The sequence below is a fragment of the Oryzias latipes genome, chromosome 23 (genome assembly GCF_053564925.1).
Source record: "Oryzias latipes strain Hd-rR chromosome 23, Olatipes_Hd-rR_3.1".
Classification (NCBI taxonomy): domain Eukaryota; kingdom Metazoa; phylum Chordata; class Actinopteri; order Beloniformes; family Adrianichthyidae; genus Oryzias; species Oryzias latipes.
In genome coordinates, this window is record NC_136259.1 from 342446 (window position 1) to 365000 (window position 22555).

The window sequence follows — 22555 nt, forward strand, 5'->3', positions numbered from 1 at the left end:
GACGTGTAGACAATAATTTAATGACTTTCTAAAACCAATCAGGAAATATTTAGAACAAGAACCACGAGACAGCAAAGCAGGACTGCGACTGAGCCGACTGAGCAATAAAAACGTTCCTTAAGGAAGAACAAGATCCAGAGACTGGAAAGGGGGTTCATGTATGAATATGAGCATTATGGGTGGGTTGTTAAATACGGCTGTCTTTCTGTCTTCTTACTAGGCATAATAATAGAATTAGGTGAACTGACCATGGCTACTTAACATCAGCATTACAGAAGTGTCTAGGACTCTTGGCTACTTGATTGTGCTTCTTTTTTGGTGGTGCTCTAACACAATCAGCTGTGTGTCAGGATGACCTCTACTCCACCTGACTGCATTCAGATCCATCAGGTGTTTGAACATTAGCCGCGTTTACATGGGCAAAAGTAATCGGAATGAACGCCTGATCGGAAAGAAAACGCGTCATGTAAACGCGCCGTTCGGAATACTCTGCCCCGGTCAGACTCATTCGGATCAGAATTTCTTTCCGATCGAGATAGGTGGGTTATACCGATCGTTTATCCGATCGTGGAGCATGTAAACGGTCATTCCGATCGTGTGTCACTGCTGCTCTGGTTTACGTCACGCATAGACGGTGTTTCGCTGAGAGAAAGCTTTGGAGCGCATACGGGACCGACCAGCTCTGCGGACGCCCCGTGAAAAGCGCCGCTCCGCTCTCGCCCCGCTGGCTCTCCCCTCTCTTACACCCCTCACGGGGGAGCTTCGGAGGAGGAGCGCTTCGTGCCCCCTGACGCTCACTCGGTCCACTGGCACCCGAGTGAGCAGAGCAGCTGGATTAATAACTTTGTGTCGGGGGGGGGGCTTTTTTACGTGTGCGTTTTGTTGTTTTGTTATGTGTGGGAGAATTCAGACTGCGAGCCGTCCCGCCGCTCTGGGTTAGCGGCTGCAGGACTCAGGAGGAACCGTGTTCGAACAGAGCTCGGGCCGCTAGCTCACAGAGTGGCTTTGGGGCGGTCTGTGTGAACTTTTCAGAGCAGAAATAAATGTCACTCTTAGAAAGCTGCAGATTGCTGCGTTTCTCGCACGGTCCTGGTTTTTGTGTCCATCCATCAGGCTAATAATGTTAGCCCGTGTTAGTCTGTCCTAAGCTTTCGTCCAGCTTAATTCTTCCACAAAAAAAGCACTGACCACACAGATTAAATATAACGATGAGCGAACAGGCAATTCATAATATTCATGACATTAATAAAAGCACGTTTGGAAGATCGTCTCGTATGTTACCGAGCTGCTGCATAAATGTCTGTGGAAGCGGTTTGTTTACAACTGGACCTATATCCGCATCCGGGTGATTTTACACTACTGCGCATGCCCAAATGATTCATTCCGAACGAGAGTATGAGCCATGGGAACGTTTGTTCTAATCGGAAAAAGGTTTTCTGATCCCATGTGCACGGGTGAATTTTAACCCGACCATTGATCCGATCAAGATATTCTGCCCATGTAACCGCGGCTATTTTCATTTATGGAACAGTGATGCTGCTTTATGTGGAGGATTTTATTGACCAGCTCAGAACTGTAAGTATCCTAAAATGTAAAAAATAAAAACTATAAAGGTCTGCGATTAATGACCAGTTTTGACACATTTGATGATCAGAAAGATTTTAAAAAGCCACAAAATGTACGGAAATGTAGCTTGGAGGACAGATATGTAGAAAAGCTCAACTATGCAATTCTACGAGATTAAGGCCAAACTCCAATGCAGGGAAGCCAAAGAAAAGCCCTGAGGGGGAGGTGGAAGTGCGTGTAGCGTCATGTCATATGGAGGGAAAGAACAGAGATCACAGCTCAATTTATCACCAACCATTACCAATCGTTTAAGTTCCAATCCTCTGCACTTTATGTCTCTGAGAGGCTACCTGTTGCCTGTTTGTGCATGCTTCCACAATAACTTATGAGTTCCACCGTTCAGGAGGAGGCTGTAGAAACAACCCAAAGGGGTTAGGAGTTTGTACACCAAGAAGCAGCAGTTTTCTCAAAAGCAGATGCCACAGGCAACAATCAATCTCAGTGTTGGGTCACGTGTGGAGTTAGCATGTTCTCCCTTTGCATGCATGGGTTATCTCAGGGACTCTGGCTTCCTCCCACCGTCTAAAAACATGTTTCACAGGTGAAATGATGACTGGAAATTGTCCCTGGGTGTGAATGTGCGTGGCCTTGTCCAGACTAGCGACCTGTCCAGGGTGTGGCGGCTTAGGCCTCGGCAGCCCTGTGACCCCGAAAGGGACAAAACATTTTCAGAAAATGGATGGCTGGGCTAATGTATATGGAAAATCAGGCGTTCTACTTCATTTTAAAATTGTAAGCTAAATATTTGGTCAAATATTTGAAAAAATGTATAGTTTACTGGTTCATTTGTGAGAAAAATAACCAATCAAACTTTCTAATATATGTTTTCTAATTCAAAGAGAGTTTCAAGTAAAATTCGACAAGCTGAGATAACAGTTAAGACAATAATGAAGCCCGGCTCACAGCTTTTAGAGCCCAACACTGCAGCTCATGCTGGGTGGAGGCAGATGAGGACAGAGGGAGCAGTGTTGTGGCTAGAAAGTGTGTTAAACAAGTGTATCCGTGTAAAGATATCAGGACGCGGTCATGTTTCAGCGGAAGGCTCCAAAAACATTCTCAGGCCTTCTGTTCATCAAAATAAAAGCACCTGGTGGAGAGAACAGCCCCATGGGGCAGATGGTGCTCCCTGTCAAAGCTGGACTGATCAATGCTCCTTCTAATCGTCCTAGTGCAGCAATCAATGGAATTGTTGGGGGTTAATTAGGCTTAAAAGGAATATTAATTAAGAAGAGGTCATTTCAGTAAAGTAGAGAAATGGAAAACAAACTTTGATCTGATATGTGACATATTGGATTTAACGTGATCCTGATCTGTAGCCTGTTTTTGGGAATAGTATGACTAGTGGACTCCAGACAAGAATCAATCAAAACCAATCACAGTAGCAGCAGCAATGGATTTCCAAAAGCAATTTGCTTCACGGCTCTTGTTGCTTGTAAAGAAACTGATTGCCTTCTAGCCCCCCAGGCCTTCCTCTCCCCAGACTCTTGAGGTCACCAGGTCAAGACATGTGGTAATGGCTACCTAACACTTGACATCAAGGTGAACCCCGAAAGAGTGCTCTGATCCCTCTTTGTTGGGTTTAACTGTGCGTGAAGACTCATACATCCCATTACCTTCTGACGGGACGGCCCCCGAAGGGATTATCGTGACACCACCATTGCCATGGATACACCAAAACTTGTTAGTTGCCAAGCATGAATACAGAAGCAATGAATGAGGGTTATACAGCCTAAACCCGGAGAGTGGCTGCCCCTCAAACGCTCTGCGGGCCATAAAGCACTTAGAGAAGGACAATCTGCCCTTTTAACCGAGACAAAGACAAAGAACAGGTCAATGAGTGGACCTCTGGCGACAGAACAAAAAACACAGTTGTCCATACTTTCATTTTACTTTCTAAGTAACAAAATAGTTGAGTCAGTTTTTCCTTATGGTGCCGGTGGGGCACAGGATTTACTTTTACAGAAACTTGCAACAACAGAAAGGATTGGTTAGGATGTGCATTGCTCTTAGCACCTTTTTTATGACCCAAACCGAACACTTGTGCACAATAAGTTTATTACCCAAAAGCTGCAGAACCAGAATCTGAGCAGAGCCTGCAGCAAAGCTTTGACTGCTCACAGAGAGCACAGCTCATTCCTGCTTCTGTCACTGCAGAAAGGCAACAGTGGCTGAGCAGGACATGCACCCTCTCTAGTTTCTACCTTTAATAACTTTACTGACAGCATGGGGTCAAAAATGGCAAAAGGAACGAGGAGAGAAACAGCCTGTAGAATGGAAAAGTTCTCACCTGTGACGGAAATTGTCATTTGCGCTTCCAGAGGTCTGTTGTTGTCCAGATCTTTGCTCAGCCTCAGCTCTCCGGTGTCTTTATTCAGCAGAAGCAGGCTGAGCTCATTTCCAGACTCAAACGTGTATCGAAGTTTATCTGAAACGTCCGGGTCATGAGCCGGGACCTTTCCTATTATTCCTGATGGGAAACTGTTGGATTTGTTAGTGATATAGTTGTTGAAAATGATTTCAAAGTCCTGCAGTACTGGTTGGTTGTCATTCATGTCCACTACACGGATGTGCACGGTGGCCCGGCTCACGAGGGGCGGTGATGTGGCCTGGACCACTACAACATATTCTGTTTTTTCCTCGTAATCCAGATCAAACAAAGCAGTCAGTTCTCCTGTAAAAATATCCAGTTGAAAAACTTCTGGAAAATTCCCCTCTACGATCTGATACATGATCTGAGCGTTGGTCCCCTCATCCGGGTCGGTGGCAGTGATCTGGGCAACGATGGACCCTACTGGACTGTTCTCCTCTACATCAATGAAAAGCTCGTCCTTCTCGAACACGGGGGCATTGTCATTTATGTCCTGCACAACGACATGGATGGAAACAGCAGCTTTCAGAGGCCGGGTCCCTCCGTCGACAGCGAAGGCTTTCAAGTTGTAAACTGGGACATTTTCACGGTCCAGTTTCCGAGCCGTCCTTATGATCCCAGAGTAAGGTTCAATGAAAAAATCTCCTTCTCCATCATCACCCCCTTGGAAGGTATAGCTCACCCTGCCATTGGGCCCGGAGTCTCTGTCCGATGCAGAAATCTGGAGAACGCTGGTGCGAACCTGAGCATCTTCAAAAACAGAACCCTGATAGCGATCTCTGAGGAACTGTGGTGCATTATCGTTAGCATCCTCGATAATAATTTCCACATAAGTGGTATCAGATTTCTGGGGAATCCCATTGTCTTTAGCGATGATGGCAATTGTGTAGGAGGCGTGATCTTCATAATCAATCTCCATTTGGGTTGTAATCGCACCTGTATCTGGGTCTATCTTAAACTGGGGAATGTTGTCTTCCATGATATACGTGATGCGAGCGTTCTCCCCCGTGTCCTCGTCAGTTGCACTGATCATCGCCACAGTGGAGCCTACAGGCTTCTCCTCACTCACCAACACCTGATAGTTTGAGCTTTGGAAGACGGGCCGGTGCGTGTTGGCGTCTGTTACATTGATGAACACCTGAGCGGTGTCATATCGCGTTCCGTCACTGGCGGTGACGGTCAAGACATACTGCCGTTCTTGCTTGTAGTCCAAGGGAAGGGCCAAAGTGATGAGGCCGCCACCGCTTTGACTAGTGATAGCAAAGCGGTTTCTGGTGTTCCCACTGGAGATCTGGTACGCCACCACATTGTTGACATCCCTGTCCACTGCAGTCACTGTCAGCACACTGGTACCCACCAGTGCATCTTCGTTGATCTTTAAAGAGTAGGTCTTCTCGGTAAACGTGGGCACATTATCATTGACATCCAGCACAGTGATGCTAACAGCAGCTGAGGAGGACATCACAGGCACCCCATGATCTCTGGCCTCAACGCCAAAGGTGTAGAACTCCGTGGTCTCCCTGTCCAGCTCTTCACTTACTGTAATCCAGCCAGTGCTATTGTTGACAGTGAACGGAAAACCAGGCGAGGTGTCAGTGAGTCGATACTCCAGGCGGGCGTTTTCTCCAGAATCTCCATCTATTGCTTGAATGTGGATAACAGAATAACCGATGGCCACATTTTCCAGCACGGTGGCTTGGAAGGGCGTGCTGACAAACATGGGGGCGTTGTCGTTGACATCCACCACCTGGACCACCACTATACCCGAGCCGTTTATTAGGGGAGGACGGCCACCATCCTGAGCTTTAATCCGAAGATTATACTCCCGGATCACCTCATAGTCCAGAGGATTGATGACATCAATTACACCAGTGGGGGAGTGGATGTAGAATTGCCCCTTTACATTGCCACTGACGATGCTGTAGTGAACTTTGGCGTTGTTTCCCTCATCTTTGTCCATCGCTTCCACCTGGATAATTTTTGTGTTGACCGCAACATTCTCTGGGACCTGCGCCACATACCTCTTTTCACTGAACTGTGGGTAGTTATCGTTTTCGTCCTCCACAGAGATGTGAACAGTAGCGGTGGCACTGAGGGCGCCAGGGTCTTTGCCCCTATCATTGGCCTCAACGATCAGCTTATACCGAGCCCTGGCCTCCCTGTCGGGACGCTCTCGGACCCGCACCAGACCGCTCCGGGCGTCAATTTCAAACACAGAGTTGACTTTATCATCGTTAACAATTTTATAAATCATGTTGGCGTTGGAGGGAGCGTCCCCGTCTGTAGCACGGATTGTCATCACTTCGAAGCCAACCTCCACGTTTTCTCGGATGCTAGCACGGTACTCGTTCTGCTCAAAAACCGGGACGTGGTCGTTGGTGTCGCTCACAGTGACGGTGAGAAAAGAGGCAGCAGATCTTTTAGGGCTGCCGTTATCAGTCGCGGAAACTTTAAAATAGTGGGTGTCTTTTACTTCTCTGTCAAGCGCTTGGATGGTCGTTATGCTCCCCGTCTGCGGGTCAATCTCAAAAAAGTCAATCGACCTTTTGTCAAAGAAAGCTTCCATGCTGTAGACCAGCCGCCCCGCCTCTCCATCATCTGGGTCTGTGGCTTTTAGGGTGATCACTCTGGTACCAGGAGGCTCGTTCTCAGGGACAGACACCTGATAGTTGGGGAGCTGGAACTGTGGGGGCATGTTGACCTGCCGCTTTCTCCTGGGGACCAATCCTCCAGACGTACTGGGAGGCGTTTGGACAGCTCCATGTTGGGGCAGAGTCAGAGTCACACTCACAGTCAACCGGCTGCCTGGAGAGCTGTGCAGGACGCAGTGCAGATTCACCTGAGGCTTCCCAATGAGCTCCAGACACAAGTCACTGAATAGGAGCAACTCCCCATGTCTGAACACCCCGACCAGGTCCTGTCCAACACATTCAGAGTCCAGGAGCGCAGTGCTCCGCAGGACGGCTGGCAGGAGTTCTGTGACATTCAAGAAGAATTGACCTGCAGGTGAGCAGGAAGCCTCTTCTGCTTTCAGACGGTGCGTGATGGCAACATCTGGCTCCGGTAACCGTTTTTTCCTCTTGTACTTAGCGCAGTTGTGGCCGTGGAAAAACAGGTCAAAGCGCGTCAGAACCACGTCTCCAGACGCGGAGGAACCTGCTCGGAAATACACGGGCGCTGCGTCCCGGGGCGCGCGCGCGCACTGAACTGTCCGGGACAGGCGGACCCCCCCGTGCTGCGTCTCAACCTGGAGAAAGCTCGGGACCCACTCCGGAGATAAAGTTCTGTCCACTTGATACGTCCACCCAGACCCGAGCGACAGGTTTGCCAAAAGGCTCCCCGGCAGCAGGCTCTCCGGAAGGTGCATGTCCACGCAGCCCACCAGCGGCGCCGTCACGAGGACCCACAGCCAGCACAGCGGCCGCTCCATGTTCGGAACCTGCCGGCTCTGCTCCCGAATCAACTTCAAGGATTAGCTCCTCCCCTCCCCGCGTGCTTCGCTTTCATCCCACCTGGCAGAGTTTTAACTCGGAAAAGCGCGCGCGGCGTCCATGGTGTCCACGGCGCGCGGCGGAGTCCCACTAAAGTTTAAATGAGTACAAAATGGCTCCGCGGCTCTCGTCCTCCTCCTCCTCTGCGGCTCATTTCCATAAACCTGTTGTGTCCCCCCTCCGGGACGCTTCCGCGGGGGGGGGGGGGGGGGGGGGGGGGGTGTCCTCATTTGTATGGAGATGTGAGAAGTTCCACTGCGCGGGAGACATTCCTTCAAAACTTCCAAAGTCATTTGGTTTATTAGAGAATAGTTTCCAACATGCAACACAAATGGTTCTGTCAGATTTACACAAACTAAGGAGGAAGAAGAAACAATCTACCAAAATACAGAGAAATCCATTGAAAATGCTGGTTCTCCATTCAAAGAACCACATGATGCAGCTTTGGTTTTCCAGAAAATATCTGCTGAAAAGATATGAAGAGATATGAAGAAAATACAGGAAAACTGAACACTTCCATATAGGATCACATGTTTATGACAATCACTAGTATTTAATTATGATACTATTCTATTTTGCTGTATTTTATTATTTCTTTATTTTGATTTCTTTCATATGAAAATGCCATCTTTTGAAGCTCTAATGAAAAGGGAAAAACCCAAACCCGCGAATAGACTCGGGTTCGGTTCCGTCTCAGGTCCAATTCTTTTCCGTTTATCCCAGAATGAAACATTTTCACCTGCTTCTGTTGAATGAAGCTAACGAAATGTTAAGGAAACGAAACTGATTTTAATATACTGGTGGATGTTATAATGTTTTATATTAGTGGATTTTAGCGGTTAATGCCACATCTTTAATGCTATTTTTTGTTTACTAAGTTAGAATTTAAATCCCTGTTTTAATTTATTTGTTTTTTGGTTGACTTTAGGTTTTATTCCTTTACATTTAAATAAAACCGTAAGGAAAGGAAAAAAAACGTAATTTATACTCAAATTAAATCAGTTTAAATCGTCTATAGTTACCTGAACAACAGCGACCCCGTGTGGTTTTACTGACGTACAACACCACAAAGTGAGACTTATTTACGTTTCTATCAAAAATAAAACCCAAGTTTTTTTTCTAAAATAAGGGGAACGAACTTTTGATTGATGTTACTTTAAGATTTCTCCATTTTTCATACATTTCATTTTATGTAACCACACAAATAAACACATAAAACATTTTTGTTTGTCCAAAAAATTTGTAATGCAGCATGTAAATAAATTAGTCTACGAGAGATCAAATAAAAAAAACATTTATTTTATTGTTGTAGCAGAAATTATGAACATTTTGTTGCTTTTCAAAAACTAAAAATAAAACCTTTTGGTGTTTTTGAGCCTCGATGCAGAAAAACCATCATTAGACACAAAACTGCTGTTGATGGAAACTTCTGCTCCAGGCTCACAAAAAGGTGAGCATCAGTTCTGTGAAAGTTCGGGAAAGTTGAGCAGCTTTAAAGAGTTTAAGAAAAAACGAAAAATAAATAATATATTTCTATAAAATATTACACTTCCTTTGATTTAAAGGTGTTAATTAGAGCACAGACACTCCCAAAAGAAGCCTGGCCTTTTACTTTCCTAACCGTTAATAAAAACTTTTCCACCAGCAGCTGTTTTTTCCATCTGGACGATCATTTCCGGCCTTTGGTTTGACCACAGGCGGTCCCTCTGAGCGCAGAGCCGTTCTCGCTGCTGCATGGAGGTCTCTCCACACGGCCGGACGGCCTCAGCGCGCCGCTTCAGGTGCAGGACGCTCCTGCACAGCCGCGGCCAGCCGCTCCCTGCCCTTCTGAAGCGTGTGCTCGCTGGGCCCCAGCTGCACGATCTTCCCGCTGCCCAGACACTCGTCGCCTTTGTACAGCACTGCAAACTGGAGCAGACGTGGTCAGGAAGGCCTGGGTCAAAGGTCACGAGTTCCACCTGCTGCGGGAGGCCCTACCTGTCCAGGTGTGAGAGCTCGGACCGGCCGGGAGAGAGAGATCCACACGGAGCCGTCCAAGTTCAGAGTCACTGAGCACGGGACTGCAAGCAGAGTTCAGCTGAGGGGGGGGACGTTTCAGCCCTCAAAGACCCCCCCCCCCATCACTTTATCATTCTTCCCCTGATGATGTTTTCATCCCAAATTCAGAAACAGCGTCATCTTCAAGGACTTAGTTTCTGCAGAGCAGCAGCAGCTGATCAGAAATTCACCTCTGAGGTGTGGGCGGGACCACAGGCATGGAGCAGGCCCACCCCTCCTCCTCCTCCCATTGCTGAGAGCTCTCTGTTTACAGTTTGGAGCCAGATGCCAGCTTGAAGAAGGAAATGGATCTATTTGTCTGCAAATGCTGAGGAGCTGGTCGCCCCCCCACACATTTCTTACGTCACAAATACACATTTTGGTCTGTTCCTATTTACAGTGATTGGAATAAGTGCAGTTTAATTACACATGAACACGTTTAACGTGTTTTTAACAGGTTTTAAACCTGTTAAAACCTGCGCTTTCATCAGAGTGGCTCTTTAATCGTCATCGGTGCCCATTAGAGACTCACCGAGCGCCATCTGGTGGATGAAGCGGAAATGACACTCCAGCATCTGACTGCGGGCCAAATCTGGAGGCGGGTCACGCGTGACCCAGTGAAAGCGGTTGGTTCTGAGCGTGTCACGGAACAGAGCCGGGTGGTTGGTGGTTGGAGCCTGAAAGAGGAGTTCAAAGAGACAAATGTCTAAAACCTTCAGAGCCCCTGAAGCCAAACATGCAGCTCCTCCAAGAAGACACGTTAGTTCAGGAGGAGAAGGTTCCTTCATACATGCAGACCACCTTTGGGTGCCTCACAGCTGGTTTCAGTCTCATTTACATGCTTTGTCTTTTTCAACAGCCTGTTGTGTTCTGCGTCTTGATTGGCTGAGGACCTTGTCAATCATCCGTCTCGTGAATCCCTTCAGTTTGGTTACAGACACATCTTTGCTGTCAGGAGTTTGAAGGAGACAACACTCTACAGATGTTCATGTTTGTGTGACTAAAGTGCAGTATGGGGGAGTTCATTGTGGATTCTTCTCAGAGCCTAACCCCCCCATAAAGGAGGAGGAAGCACAGCCGGTCTCACCACAAACACGTCTCCCGTCTCCACGTCTTTATCCACCACAAACCAGGGCTCCTTCAGGCCCCCGATCCTCGCCCTCTGCCCCAGAGTCAGGGTGAACCAGCCTGCAGAGACGGACAGCAGCTTCAGCAGCAGCCCCCCCAGCAGAAAACGGTGATCCAACTGCTGTTCTCTAGTGGGGGGGCTGTGGATCGGTGCTTTGGTGGAGATCCGATCCGTCCAACCCCCATTCTACATGATGTTAAAGCAACATCAGTAACATCTTTATTTAGAATCAACCCAAAAACACAACGATTTAGTAGAAAAGTGTTCCTTTAAAAAGATGTTTTCCTTCAACTTTCTGCTCCAGTTCATTGACAAACATAAAAACATCTTTCTGAAAATGTTTTTGAATCAAAGATCTGCAAACATTTCATATTTTTCTCTGCTGCACAATCAGCTGATTCACTTTCCATTATATTTTAAAGTTTTACTTCTTTCAAGTTTAGAATGTTTTTTTAATGTTTATTATTTCTGTCAAGGTAAAAAAACATTTTAATTCATTTTTTTAAGTTTACGGATGCTGTGACCTGACAGGTAAAAAGAATAATTCATTCCAATGAAATAATAATTCTACAGTCCGGACCATAAATATTTGGACAGAGACGCATTATTTCCAGTTTAGTTTCTGTACATTACCACAGTGAATGTTAAATAAAACAACTTAGATGCCATTGAAGTGCAGACTTTCAGCTTTTATTCCATGGGTTGAACAAAAAGATTGTATAAAAATGTGAAAAACTGAAGCATTTTTAAACACAATCCCTTCATTTCATGGTAAGTAATTGGACAATTGACTTCCATGCTATTGAATGGGCAGGTGTGGTCAGTTCCCTTGTTCTGTCATCATGAGTGAAGCAGATAAAAGGCCTGGAGTTGATTAGAGGACTCGTGCTGCATTTGGAAGATTTAGCTGTGAACAGACAACATGCAGTCAAAGGAGCTCTCCATGCAGGTGAAAGGAGCCATCATTAAGCTGAGAAAACAGAAAAACCATGAAACCAGAAACTGCTACAGTATTAGGAGTGGAAACATCAACAGGAGAAAACCAGCATCTGCTGATGTCTGAGTTCAAGACTTCAGGCTGTCATTGCCAACAAAGGCTTTTCAACCAAATATTAGTAATGACCATTTGGTTTGCAGTTATTTCATTTGTCCAATGACTTATCAGCCCATGAAATGAAGGGATTGTGTTTTAATAATGCTTCAGTTTTTGTTCAACCCATGGAATAAAAGCTGAAGGTCTGCACTTTAATGGCATCTGAGTTGTTTCATTTAGAATTCACTGTGGTAATGTACAGAAACTATATTAGAAATAATGTGTCTCTGTCCACATATTTATGGTCCTGACTGGACATAAATAATAATAAATACTAATAATACACGTGATGAGTCGTTCCTGAACACGGATGTGAGCAACACTTGGATTTACTGCAGAAACGTCACATTTGTCGTTAAATGACTGATTCAAAGCAATAAAACGGATGTTGCAGCATTGATGTTTGCTTAGTCGACAGCGAGGATATCGCCACGCTGGCCGGCGGGAGACGGCGAGCCGCTGTCTGCCCCCGGAGCAGCCGGGCGATCTCCAGTGGTTCAAAGTTTCAATGTTTCCTTCCAGTTTAATTTGGATGTAAAAGAGTTTGGTGAGCTTTAGAAGACGTCACGTCCCTCAGAAACCATCTGAACAGCTACCAGGTGTTTGGTAGCACAGTATATTGTGTATCATTGTTTATTGATTTATTTGTAACTGTGTTGTTGAATTGTTTGCTTTTATTTATCTTCATTCTAAAAATGTCTAAATAAATCCTACACAGGAGTTTTTCTTCTACCTCGTCTATTTTTCAGATTTACAATCTTTTTTTGTTTAAGCAGATCCTGATTTGATCAAATAGAAAACTATTTAAAAATCCAATTCAACTGACATTATTGCACTATTGTTTGTTCTTTTTAATAGAGAGAATGTTTGATTTCTCCAAATCCAATGAAAGCGGTTCCAGGCTTTCTGCACGCCCACCTTGGTGTGACCCCATGACGGCGCCGTCCTCTACAGACACCAGATTCCCGGGTTTGGGCTCCAGGTACTGGAAGTGGAGGCACAGCGGTGACGTTTGCATCCAGACACACGAGAAGCTCAGCGGTGAGATTTACCTCCAGGATGAAGTTCTGGAAGTTTCTCTCCCCGATGAAGCAGATGCCCATGCTCTGGAAGAGGCCATGATCAGTACAGAGTCCCGGCAGAGACCCCAACAGCCCACCTACCCACCTCCTTCTTCTTCAGGACGTGGTGGAGGCCGGCCTCGGCGGCCATCTTTTTCACAAACTCCTTGGTGAGTCCGGCCAGAGGGAAGAGGGTTTGCCTCAAAGCATCCTGGGAGATCTGACTCAGGAAGAAGGTCTGGTCTTTGGATTGGTCGGCTGCCGTGTGCAGCCTCACGGCTGAGGGGGAGGAGTTTGGGGAGAAGGTGGGGTCACACAGGAAAGAACCACAGAGCTGCGTTCACACCGCCCTCGCCAACGAGCTTCCAAGCCGCCGCGTTCAAAGGGATAAAAAATTAATCCCAGGAAAGGTTCAACACCACGCTCGGGCATTTCGCTGGAAATGTTTTCAAAAATCGGCTGGTTACGATTAGAGCCTGAATAGAGCTGTCACCCCAAATAGTCATCCAATCGGTGACCTGGCTTCCCTTCCACTGACTGGTCTCAGCAGCATCGGCCGCCATGGTTGATGTTTATGTTCTCGTTCCCGCCTACTTCAACGCAGAATTATGACGTTAGTAGCGTATCGATGACGTACGGGTCGGATACATGTGGCCTGGCCGTTCAGACGGCGGTCGCATTTCAAAAGATGGGATACGTATCGGATTCAGGACCACATAGCCAAGTGGCCTGGGTCACAGTTGAAAAGATGGGATCTGTGTTGTTCAGACTGAAAAGATCAGATACAGGTCGCATAGGGGCAAACAAATGGGAATTGGGTCGTTTCTGCCTGCAGTGTCAACGTAGTCAGAAGGTAACAGTGACCAAACTCACGGTTTGGGATCTGGAACCGATCTCTGAAAAGCGAGGTGGGAGGGGCCACATGAGACTGCTGGAAGACTTCGTCGTCCTCCTGTGACGTCCTGGCGTAATGACCTGTCGCCATGGCGTCTGCACCTAAAACAAAACATGGTCACTGAATGTTGGCTTTTTGTCCACCCGTGGACACACACACACACACACACACACACGTGTCTCTGATGAATCCAGGTGGCGTGTGGACCAGGTGAGTTAGAGCACAGACCTGCGTTGTGACCCTTACCCAGCGTGTGGATGGCGTACTTGTGAAAATAGTTGAATTTGATGCGTTTGTTGCACAGGATATCAGGGTTTGGAGTTCTGCCTCTCTCGTACTCCTTCAACAGATAACTGAACAGATGAAGACAAAGACGCTGCACCACATCAACACTTCAGGAACAAAAAGCCATTCTCTACATTAGTGCATCTACTGCTTCCTTTGGGTCTCCAGGTGAATTACAGATTTACACTCATGCTTCAACTCCACAGAACATCAAAGTAAACTAAAGTACTTAGCAATGAAATCTGTTTAACTGATGCCAATATTATTTACAGAGACAACAAACAGCTAAATCTGTCATTTGACGTCACTCAGAATCACATGGAGGAAGCTGTAGAGAGCAAAAAGCTGAAAGAAATCTGAAGTAACAAGCAGGTTGGAATGGATGGAGACAGGAGTTTGAGCTGGAATGAAAGGAAAGGTGGAGAAAAGTTGTTTCCTAGAGACACTGAGGAAGACAGGAAGCAGAGATGAAGATGCTGATGTTCAGGATGGATCAGGAATGAGGACATCAGAGGGACAGAACATGGTAGAGGTTCTGGAAATAAAGCCAGACTGAGATGGTTGGGACATGTCCAGAGCAGAGACTGAAGGATCCTGCCAGAGGTCTAGAGGAAGACCAGAGAGGAGGATTCTGGATGAAGGAAGACAGGAAGGTAGCTGCTGGTAAAGGATGCAGAGGACAGACGGAGGAGGCTGATTGGCTGTGGAGACCCTGAAGGGAAAAAACTGGAAGGAACAGATTTCTAAATGTCCTCCATCATCATCAAAATGCCACATGAACATGTTAAAACACCAACTGTTTACCTGAAGACCTCATGCCAGAACTCCTTTACGTAGCAGACCTGGTGAAAGGGGATGTCCAGGATGTGGCAGACCCTGAGGGCGTCCTCACAGTCCCTCTGTGAGCTGCAGAGGCCCCCCTCATCCAGAGAGTCCCAGTTCCTCATGAACACCCCCGTCACGTTATAGCCTTGAGTCAACAGAAAACCCTTTAGATGAATAAACCCTTGATTTATGATCACCCTTTATGGTATTTATCATTTATTATCCGCTTTACTTTTTAAATAGTCAATGTTTAAAAAACCATGATTGAAAACTGAAGTGCATTCTGGGAAAGGTTTGTCATCCCGCTGTTCTTTACCTCTTCTCTTCAGCAGCAGAGCCGCCACGGAGCTGTCAACCCCCCCGGACATGGCGCACACGACATGCCGAATCAAACCCATGCTATCCGCCTTCTAAATAACCTTCAGTCTGCACGTTTATATCTTACAAAACCTCGACATTTCTAAACGCCGTTTCGGATTCCGCCATATTTGAAGTACGGCTCACAAATGCATCCGACTGGAAACACGACTTAAGCGGAACCTTTGGGGTGAGGAGAGCCGCAAAAACTGTGACACTGAGCGTTTCGGAGCAGAAAAAGAAGGTAAAGGTAAAAGCTTTATGAGCATGCTTTAAACAGTGGCTCAGGTGGTTGAGCGGGGCGTCCAATGATCAAAGGGTTGGCGGTTCGATCCCCGCTCCCCCCAGCCAACTGTCGTTGTGTCCTTGGGCCAGACATTTCACCCTCCTTGCCTCCAGTGTGGCTCCACTGGTGTGTGAATGTGTATGAATGTCCCGGTGATGGTCAGAGGGGCCGTAGGCGCCAACTGGCAGCCACGCCTCTGTCAGTCTGCCCCAGGGCAGCTGTGGCTACAACAGTAGCTACCATCACCAAGTATGAATGAATGCTGGACACACTGTAAGCACTTTGAGCGTCTGGAAAAGTATAGATAAATCTAATCCATTATTAAACATGCAAGGCATTGAAATGTTTTGATTTAATTCTTTTGAGCTTTTAAGGTTTAATAATGTTAATTTGTCTTGGGAAACAAAAAAAACAAAGTGGTATTTACTTTGCTCCATTCACACACCTCTGAGCAGCATTCCCATTAACTCTATGTAGAAACTGTTCTTCCCAGTTCTCTTTTTTTAAGTATGTTCTTCTTGTGGCACAAGTTATGCAAGTTATAAACAGACCAATCTGATGCCGGAATTGTTTTGTGATTTTTTTTTTTGTTTGTTTGTTTTTGGGGGGGGGGGGGGGTCTGAAGTTATTATTTTAATACTTCTTTATTGTGAGGTTAATTTGATGTTCTTTTCATTTTTAGTGTTCCTTTTTCAACCATTAAAGCAGTTTGTATTGATGATTGATTAGTTTTCTCAGTAATGATGCTAATTCAATTCAATTTTATTTATATAGTCGAATATTTACATCAGCAGTCATCTCATATTATAAGTTCCAAAGTTGGGGGGCAAGTGGTTGGGCTATTACTCATAGCTCTGCCCCTGGTTCAGGCTAAGAGGGTGTGTGTGTCTCAAGATGCATCACTGTCAGACCCGGACCCTTGGTGGTCTCCTCTACTTTGTGTGGTTCTGCTGCTGCTTCCATCCGTTTACGGTCCAATCTCTGGTTTCCTCATCTGCAGGATCATACCAAATGTTCTGGGTGTCGTCTCTGGCTCACTTTTAGAGACATCAGGTTCTATTTGACTTTACTGAAATGATGTGAACCAAATCAGACTCCGCCCATTTTTTCCTTTTACACTTTTTTATCACTTTTCTGCCGTGCAGCATCATTCAAACGTCGACGAATCCTCTGATGAAATGACTGATTGTCCTGCAGTTCACATAATGAGACGGGTTCTGGGTTTGTTCTGCTCTCGCTCAGATGGGTGAGGCGTCTGCAGATGTGGTCACCCTGGACCTCCTGAGAGCAGCCAGAGAGACGGTGAGGACCAGTCCTCTGGGGGTTGTCCGGACCCCCACCATCAGCTGGTCTCAAACCGCTCTACCGCTGAGCGTCAGCTGCGACGTCCACATCAAGCTGGAGAACCTGCAGAGAACCGGTTGGTGGACGTCTCCGTCTGGAACCGCGCCGTCGCTCTCGCTGACCGTTCTGGTTTCTGCAGGTTCTTTTAAGATCCGGGGCGTGGCCAACCAGTTTGCCAGGAGGCCGAGGGGTGGGCACTTTGTCACCATGTCTGCAGGGAATTATGGGAAATCTTTTGCGTATGCCTTAAAACACTACGGCTCAAAGGGAAAGGTGGTGATGCCTGAAACCGCCCCGGAGTCCAGGTCCGTGCTCATCGAGGTCAGAGGTCAACCGGAGCTCCATTTCATGATGTTAGCAACGTCGCTGTCAGAAACGTCTCACTGGTGATGTCCCTCAGAGTTTTGGAGCAGAGGTGGAGCGGGTTCCCACGTCGGGTCTGATGACCGCGGTGCAGCGCTGTGTGCGCGAGGAGAACATGACCTTCCTGCACTCCTACGATGACCTGGACCTGATAGCGGGACACGCCAGGTACGCTTTCTGACCATGATGGATCATCCCGCTTTACCGCTCTTCAGCTACGTTCACACCAGCCATGTTCACACTGGACCAGCAGGGAGGGGCTCTTCTGTTTCTATTGTTTTCTAGCACGTCCCCAAACTGCCGCTGGCAGAGGTTTGGAGCCAAATGTCTAAGCGATGCAAATGCTATGCAGGCGTTTTCTTTCAATGCTCCATTCCTATACATGAAAGTCTTGGTGTCGTAGAATTCCAAGTCCCTGATTGGTTTGTAAGTAGAGCCTGAAAATCCGTAGAAATCTGCATAGATACTCAGGAACGCCAGACTTTTGAACGCAGAGGCTGAAACACGCAGTGACGCGCGTTTGGGTAGACTTTTCCCGGCGGCAGTGACCGTAGCTTTACCGCTGCAGTCTGGGCATGGAGCTGCTGGAGGAGGTGCCGGGGCCCGACGTGGTGGTGGTGTGCTGCGGTGGAGGCGGTCTGCTGGCTGGAGTGGCTGCAGCCATCAAGCTGTCAGGCTGCCATAAAACCAGAATCTATGGCGTGGAACCGGAAGGAGGTAAAACCAGACGGATCGGGCGTCTGAACGTCCAGGTCTGCAGCCGTTAACGGTCCGTTTCCTTCCAGCCTGCACCATGTTCACGAGCTTCAGGGAAAACAAGCCAGTCTGGATGGAGGCTAAGAGTGTCGCCTCTGGCCTCGCACCGCCCTCTGCTGGTCAGTCTCTGCCAGTGCCTTTCATCCATCCATCCATCATCCTTCCATCCATCATCCATCCATCCTTTCATCCGTCCATCCATCATCCATAAATCCATCCATCCATCCATTCATCCATCATCCATCCTTCCATCCATCATCCATCCATCCATCCATCATCCATCCATCCATCCTTTCATCCGTCCATCCATCATCCATAAATCCATCCATCATCCATTCATCCATCATCCATCATCCATCCATCCATCCTTTCATCCGTCCATCCATCATCCATAAATCCATCCATCATCCATTCATCCATCATCCATCCATCCATCCATCATCCATCCATCCTTTCATCCGTCCATCCATCATCCATAAATCCATCCATCATCCATTCATCCATCATCCATCCATCCATTCATCCATCATCCATCCTTCCATCCATCATCCATCCATCCATCATCCATCCATCCATCATCCATCCATCCATCCATCCTTTCATCCGTCCATCCATCATCCATAAATCCATCCATCATCCATTCATCCATCATCCATCATCCATTCATCCATCATCCATCCTTCCATCCATCATCCATCCATCCATCATCCATCCATCATCCTTCCATCCATCATCCATCCATCATCCTTCCATCCATCATCCATCCATCCATCCATCCTTTCATCCGTCCATCCATCATCCATAAATCCATCCATCATCCATTCATCCATCCATCCATCCATCCATCCATCCATCCATCCATCATCCATTCATCCATCCATCATTCATCCATCATCCATCCATCCATCATCCATCCATCCATCATCCATCCATCCATCCATCCATCCTTTCATCCGTCCATTCATCATCCATAAATCCATCCATCATCCAATCATCCATCATCCATCCATCATCCATCCATCCATCCATCCATCATCCATCCATCCATCATCCATTCATCCATCCATCATTCATCCATCATCCATCCATCCATCATCCATCATCCATCCATCATCCATCCATCCATCCATCCATCCTTTCATCCGTCCATTCATCATCCATAAATCCATCCATCATCCATTCATCCATCATCCATCCATCATCCATCCATCCATCCATCATCCATCCATCCATCCATCATCCATTCATCCATCCATCATTCATCCATCATCCATCCATCCATCCATGCATCCTTTCATCCGTCCATTCATCATCCATAAATCCATCCATCATCAATTCATCCATCATCCATCCATCCATCATCCATCCATCATCCATCCATCCATCCATCCATCCATCCATCATCCATCCATCCATCCATCATCCATTCATCCATCCATCATTCATCCATCATCCATCCATCCATCATCCATCATCCATAAATCCATCCATCATCCATCCATCCATCCATCCTTTCATCCGTCCATCCATCATCCATAAATCCATCCATCATCCATTCATCCATCATCCATCCATCCATCATCCATCCATCCTTTCATCCGTCCATCCATCATCCATAAATCCATCCATCATCCATTCATCCATCATCCATCCATCATCCATCCATCCATTCATCCATCATCCATCCTTCCATCCATCATCCATCCATCATCCATCCATCCATCATCCATCCATCCATCCTTTCATCCGTCCATCCATCATCCATAAATCCATCCATCATTCATTCATCCAACATCCATCCATCCATTCATCCATCATACATCCTTCCATCCATCATCCATCCATCCATCCATCCATCATCCATCCATCATCCTTCCATCCATCATCCATCCATCCATCATCCTTCCATCCATCCATCCATCCATCCATCCTTTCATCCGTCCATCCATCATCCATAAATCCATCCATCATCCATTCATCCATCCATCCATCCATCCATCCTTTCATCCGTCCATTCATCATCCATAAATCCATCCATCATCCAATCATCCATCCATCCATCATCCATCCATCCATCCATTCATCCATCATCCATCCTTCCATCCATCATCCATCCATCCATCCATTTATCATCCATCCATCCATCATCCATTCATCCATCCATCATTCATCCATCATCCATCCATCCATCATCCATCCATCCATCATCCATCCATCCATCATCCATCCATCCATCCATCCTTTCATCCGTCCATTCATCATCCATAAATCCATCCATCATCCAATCATCCATCATCCATCCATCCATCATCCATCCATCCATCATCCATCCTTCCATCCATCATCCATCCATCCATCCATCCATCCATCATCCTTCCATCCATCATCCATCCTTCCATCCATCCATCATCCATAAATCCATCAATCATCCATCCATCCATCATCCGTTCATCCATCCATCCATCCATCATCCATCCATCCATCATCCTCCATTCATCCATCCATCCATCATCCATCCATCCATCCATCATCCATCCATCCATCCTTTCATCCATCTATCCATATTCCATCCATCCATCCATCATTTCATCCATCCATCCATCCATCCTTTCATCCATCTATCCATATTCCATCCATCCATCCATCATTTCATCCATCCATCCATCCATCCTTTCATCCATCCATCCATCCATCCTTTCATCCATCCATCCATCCATCATCCATCGATCCTTTCATCCATCCATCCATCCTTTCATCCATCCATCATCCATCCATCATCCATCCATCCTTTCATCCGTCCATCCATCCGTCCATCATTCCATACATCCATCATCCATCCATCCTTTCATCCATCCATCCATCATCCATCTGTCCATCATTCCATCCATCCATCCATCCATCCATCCTTTCATCCATCCATCATTCCATCCATCCATCCATGCATCCATCCATCCATCATCCATCCTTCCATCCATCCATCCATCCATCCTTTCATCCTTCCATCCATCATCCTTCCATCCATCATCCATCCATCATCCATCCATCCATCATCCATTCATCCATCATCCATCCATCCATCCATCATCCATCCATCCATCATCCATCCATCCATCATCCATACATCCATCCTCCATCCATCCATCCATCATCCATCCATCCTTTCATCCATCCATCCATCCATCCATCCATCATTTCATCCATCCATCCATCCTTTCATCCATCCATCCATCCGTCCATCATTCCATACATCCATCATCCATCCATCCTTTCATCCATCCATCCATCATCCATCTGTCCATCATTCCATCCATCCATCCATCCTTTCATCCATCCATCCATCCATGCATCCATCCATCCATCATCCATCCTTCCATCCATCCATCCATCATCCATCCATCCATCCATCATCCATTCATCCATCATCCATCATCCTTCCATCCATCATCCATCCATCATCCATCCATCCATCATCCATTCATCCATCCATCCATCATCCATCCTTCCATCCATCCATCATCCATCCATCCATCCATCATCTGTTCATCCATCCATCCATCATCCATCCATCATCAATCCATCCATCATCCATCCATCCATCCTCCATCATTTCATCCATCCATCCTTCCATCCATCCATCATTTCATCCATCCATCATCCATCCATCCATCATCCATCCATCCATCCTTTCATCCATCCATCCATCCATCATTTCATCCATCCATCGATTATTCATCCATCATCCATCCATCCATCCTTCATCCATCCATCCATCCTCCATTCATCCTTTCATCCATCCATCCATCTATCCATCATCCATCATCCATCATCCATCTATCCATCCATCATCCATCCATCCATCCATCCTCCATCCATCCATCCATCCATCCATCCTTTCATCCATCATCCAGCCATCATCATCCATCCATCCATCAACCATCCATCCATCATCCATCCATCATCCATCCATCCATCCTTTCATCCATCATCCATCCATCATCATCCATCTATCCATCTATCCATCATCCATCCATCCATCCATCATCCATCCATCCATCCATCCATCCATCTATCCATCCATCATCCATCCATCCATCCATCATCCATCCATCCATCCATCTATCCATCCATCAATCATCCATCCATCCATCCTTTCATCCATCCATTTTTTCATCCATCCATCCATCCTTTCATCCATCCATCCATCATCCATCCATCTATCCATACATCATCCATCTATCCTTCCATCCATCCATCCATCCATCTATCCATACATCATCCATCCATCCTTTCATCCATCCATCCATCCATCCATCCTTTCATCCATCATCCTATCCATCCATCATCCATCATCATCCATCCATCCTTTCATCCATCATCCATCCATCATCATCCATCTATCCATCCATCCATCATCCATCCATCCTTTCATCCATCCATCATCCATCCATCCTTTCACCCATCCATCATCCAACCTTTCATCCATCCATCCTTTCATCCATCCATCATCCAACCTTTCATCCATCATCCTTTCATCCATCCATCATCCATCCATCCATTTATCCATCCTTTCATCTATCCATTCATCATCCATCCATCCATCCATCCATCCTTTCATCCGTCCATCCATCATCCATAAATC

The 22555-nt window shown here is 46.5% G+C and overlaps 3 protein-coding genes across 13 annotated transcripts in view; 1 reads left to right on the top strand and 2 right to left on the bottom strand.

Moving 5' to 3' along the window:
• celsr1a (cadherin EGF LAG seven-pass G-type receptor 1a) overlaps positions 1-7624 on the bottom strand; it is a 154347-nt gene extending 146723 nt beyond the window's left edge. For all 11 annotated transcript variants that reach the window (XM_078941872.1, XM_078941873.1, XM_023952122.2 and 8 more), the window contains exon 1: positions 3914-7624. In XM_078941872.1, the coding sequence (XP_078797998.1) occupies positions 3914-7424 (3511 nt within the window). In that variant the 5' untranslated portion in view covers positions 7425-7624. The remainder of the gene's footprint in view (positions 1-3913) is intronic.
• Positions 7625-8763: 1139 nt separating this feature from the next.
• Positions 8764-15596, bottom strand: trmu (tRNA 5-methylaminomethyl-2-thiouridylate methyltransferase). Its single transcript, XM_004084316.5, has 11 exons — positions 15127-15596; positions 14790-14955; positions 13947-14053; positions 13679-13801; positions 12912-13084; positions 12797-12850; positions 12663-12729; positions 10610-10710; positions 10055-10199; positions 9463-9545; positions 8764-9393 (listed from the first exon to the last, which is right to left on the bottom strand). The coding sequence occupies exons 1-11, from the start codon at positions 15206-15208 to the stop codon at positions 9250-9252; spliced, it is 1245 nt and encodes a 414-aa protein (XP_004084364.1). The 5' UTR covers positions 15209-15596; the 3' UTR covers positions 8764-9249.
• LOC144989433 (putative threonine dehydratase) overlaps positions 15279-22555 on the top strand; it is a 35749-nt gene continuing 28472 nt past the window's right edge. The window contains exons 1-6 of the mRNA XM_078941874.1: positions 15279-15411; positions 16696-16873; positions 16937-17118; positions 17198-17328; positions 17729-17877; positions 17946-18035. Coding sequence (XP_078798000.1) covers positions 16696-16873; positions 16937-17118; positions 17198-17328; positions 17729-17877; positions 17946-18035 — 730 coding nt within the window. The 5' untranslated portion in view covers positions 15279-15411. The remainder of the gene's footprint in view (positions 15412-16695; positions 16874-16936; positions 17119-17197; positions 17329-17728; positions 17878-17945; positions 18036-22555) is intronic.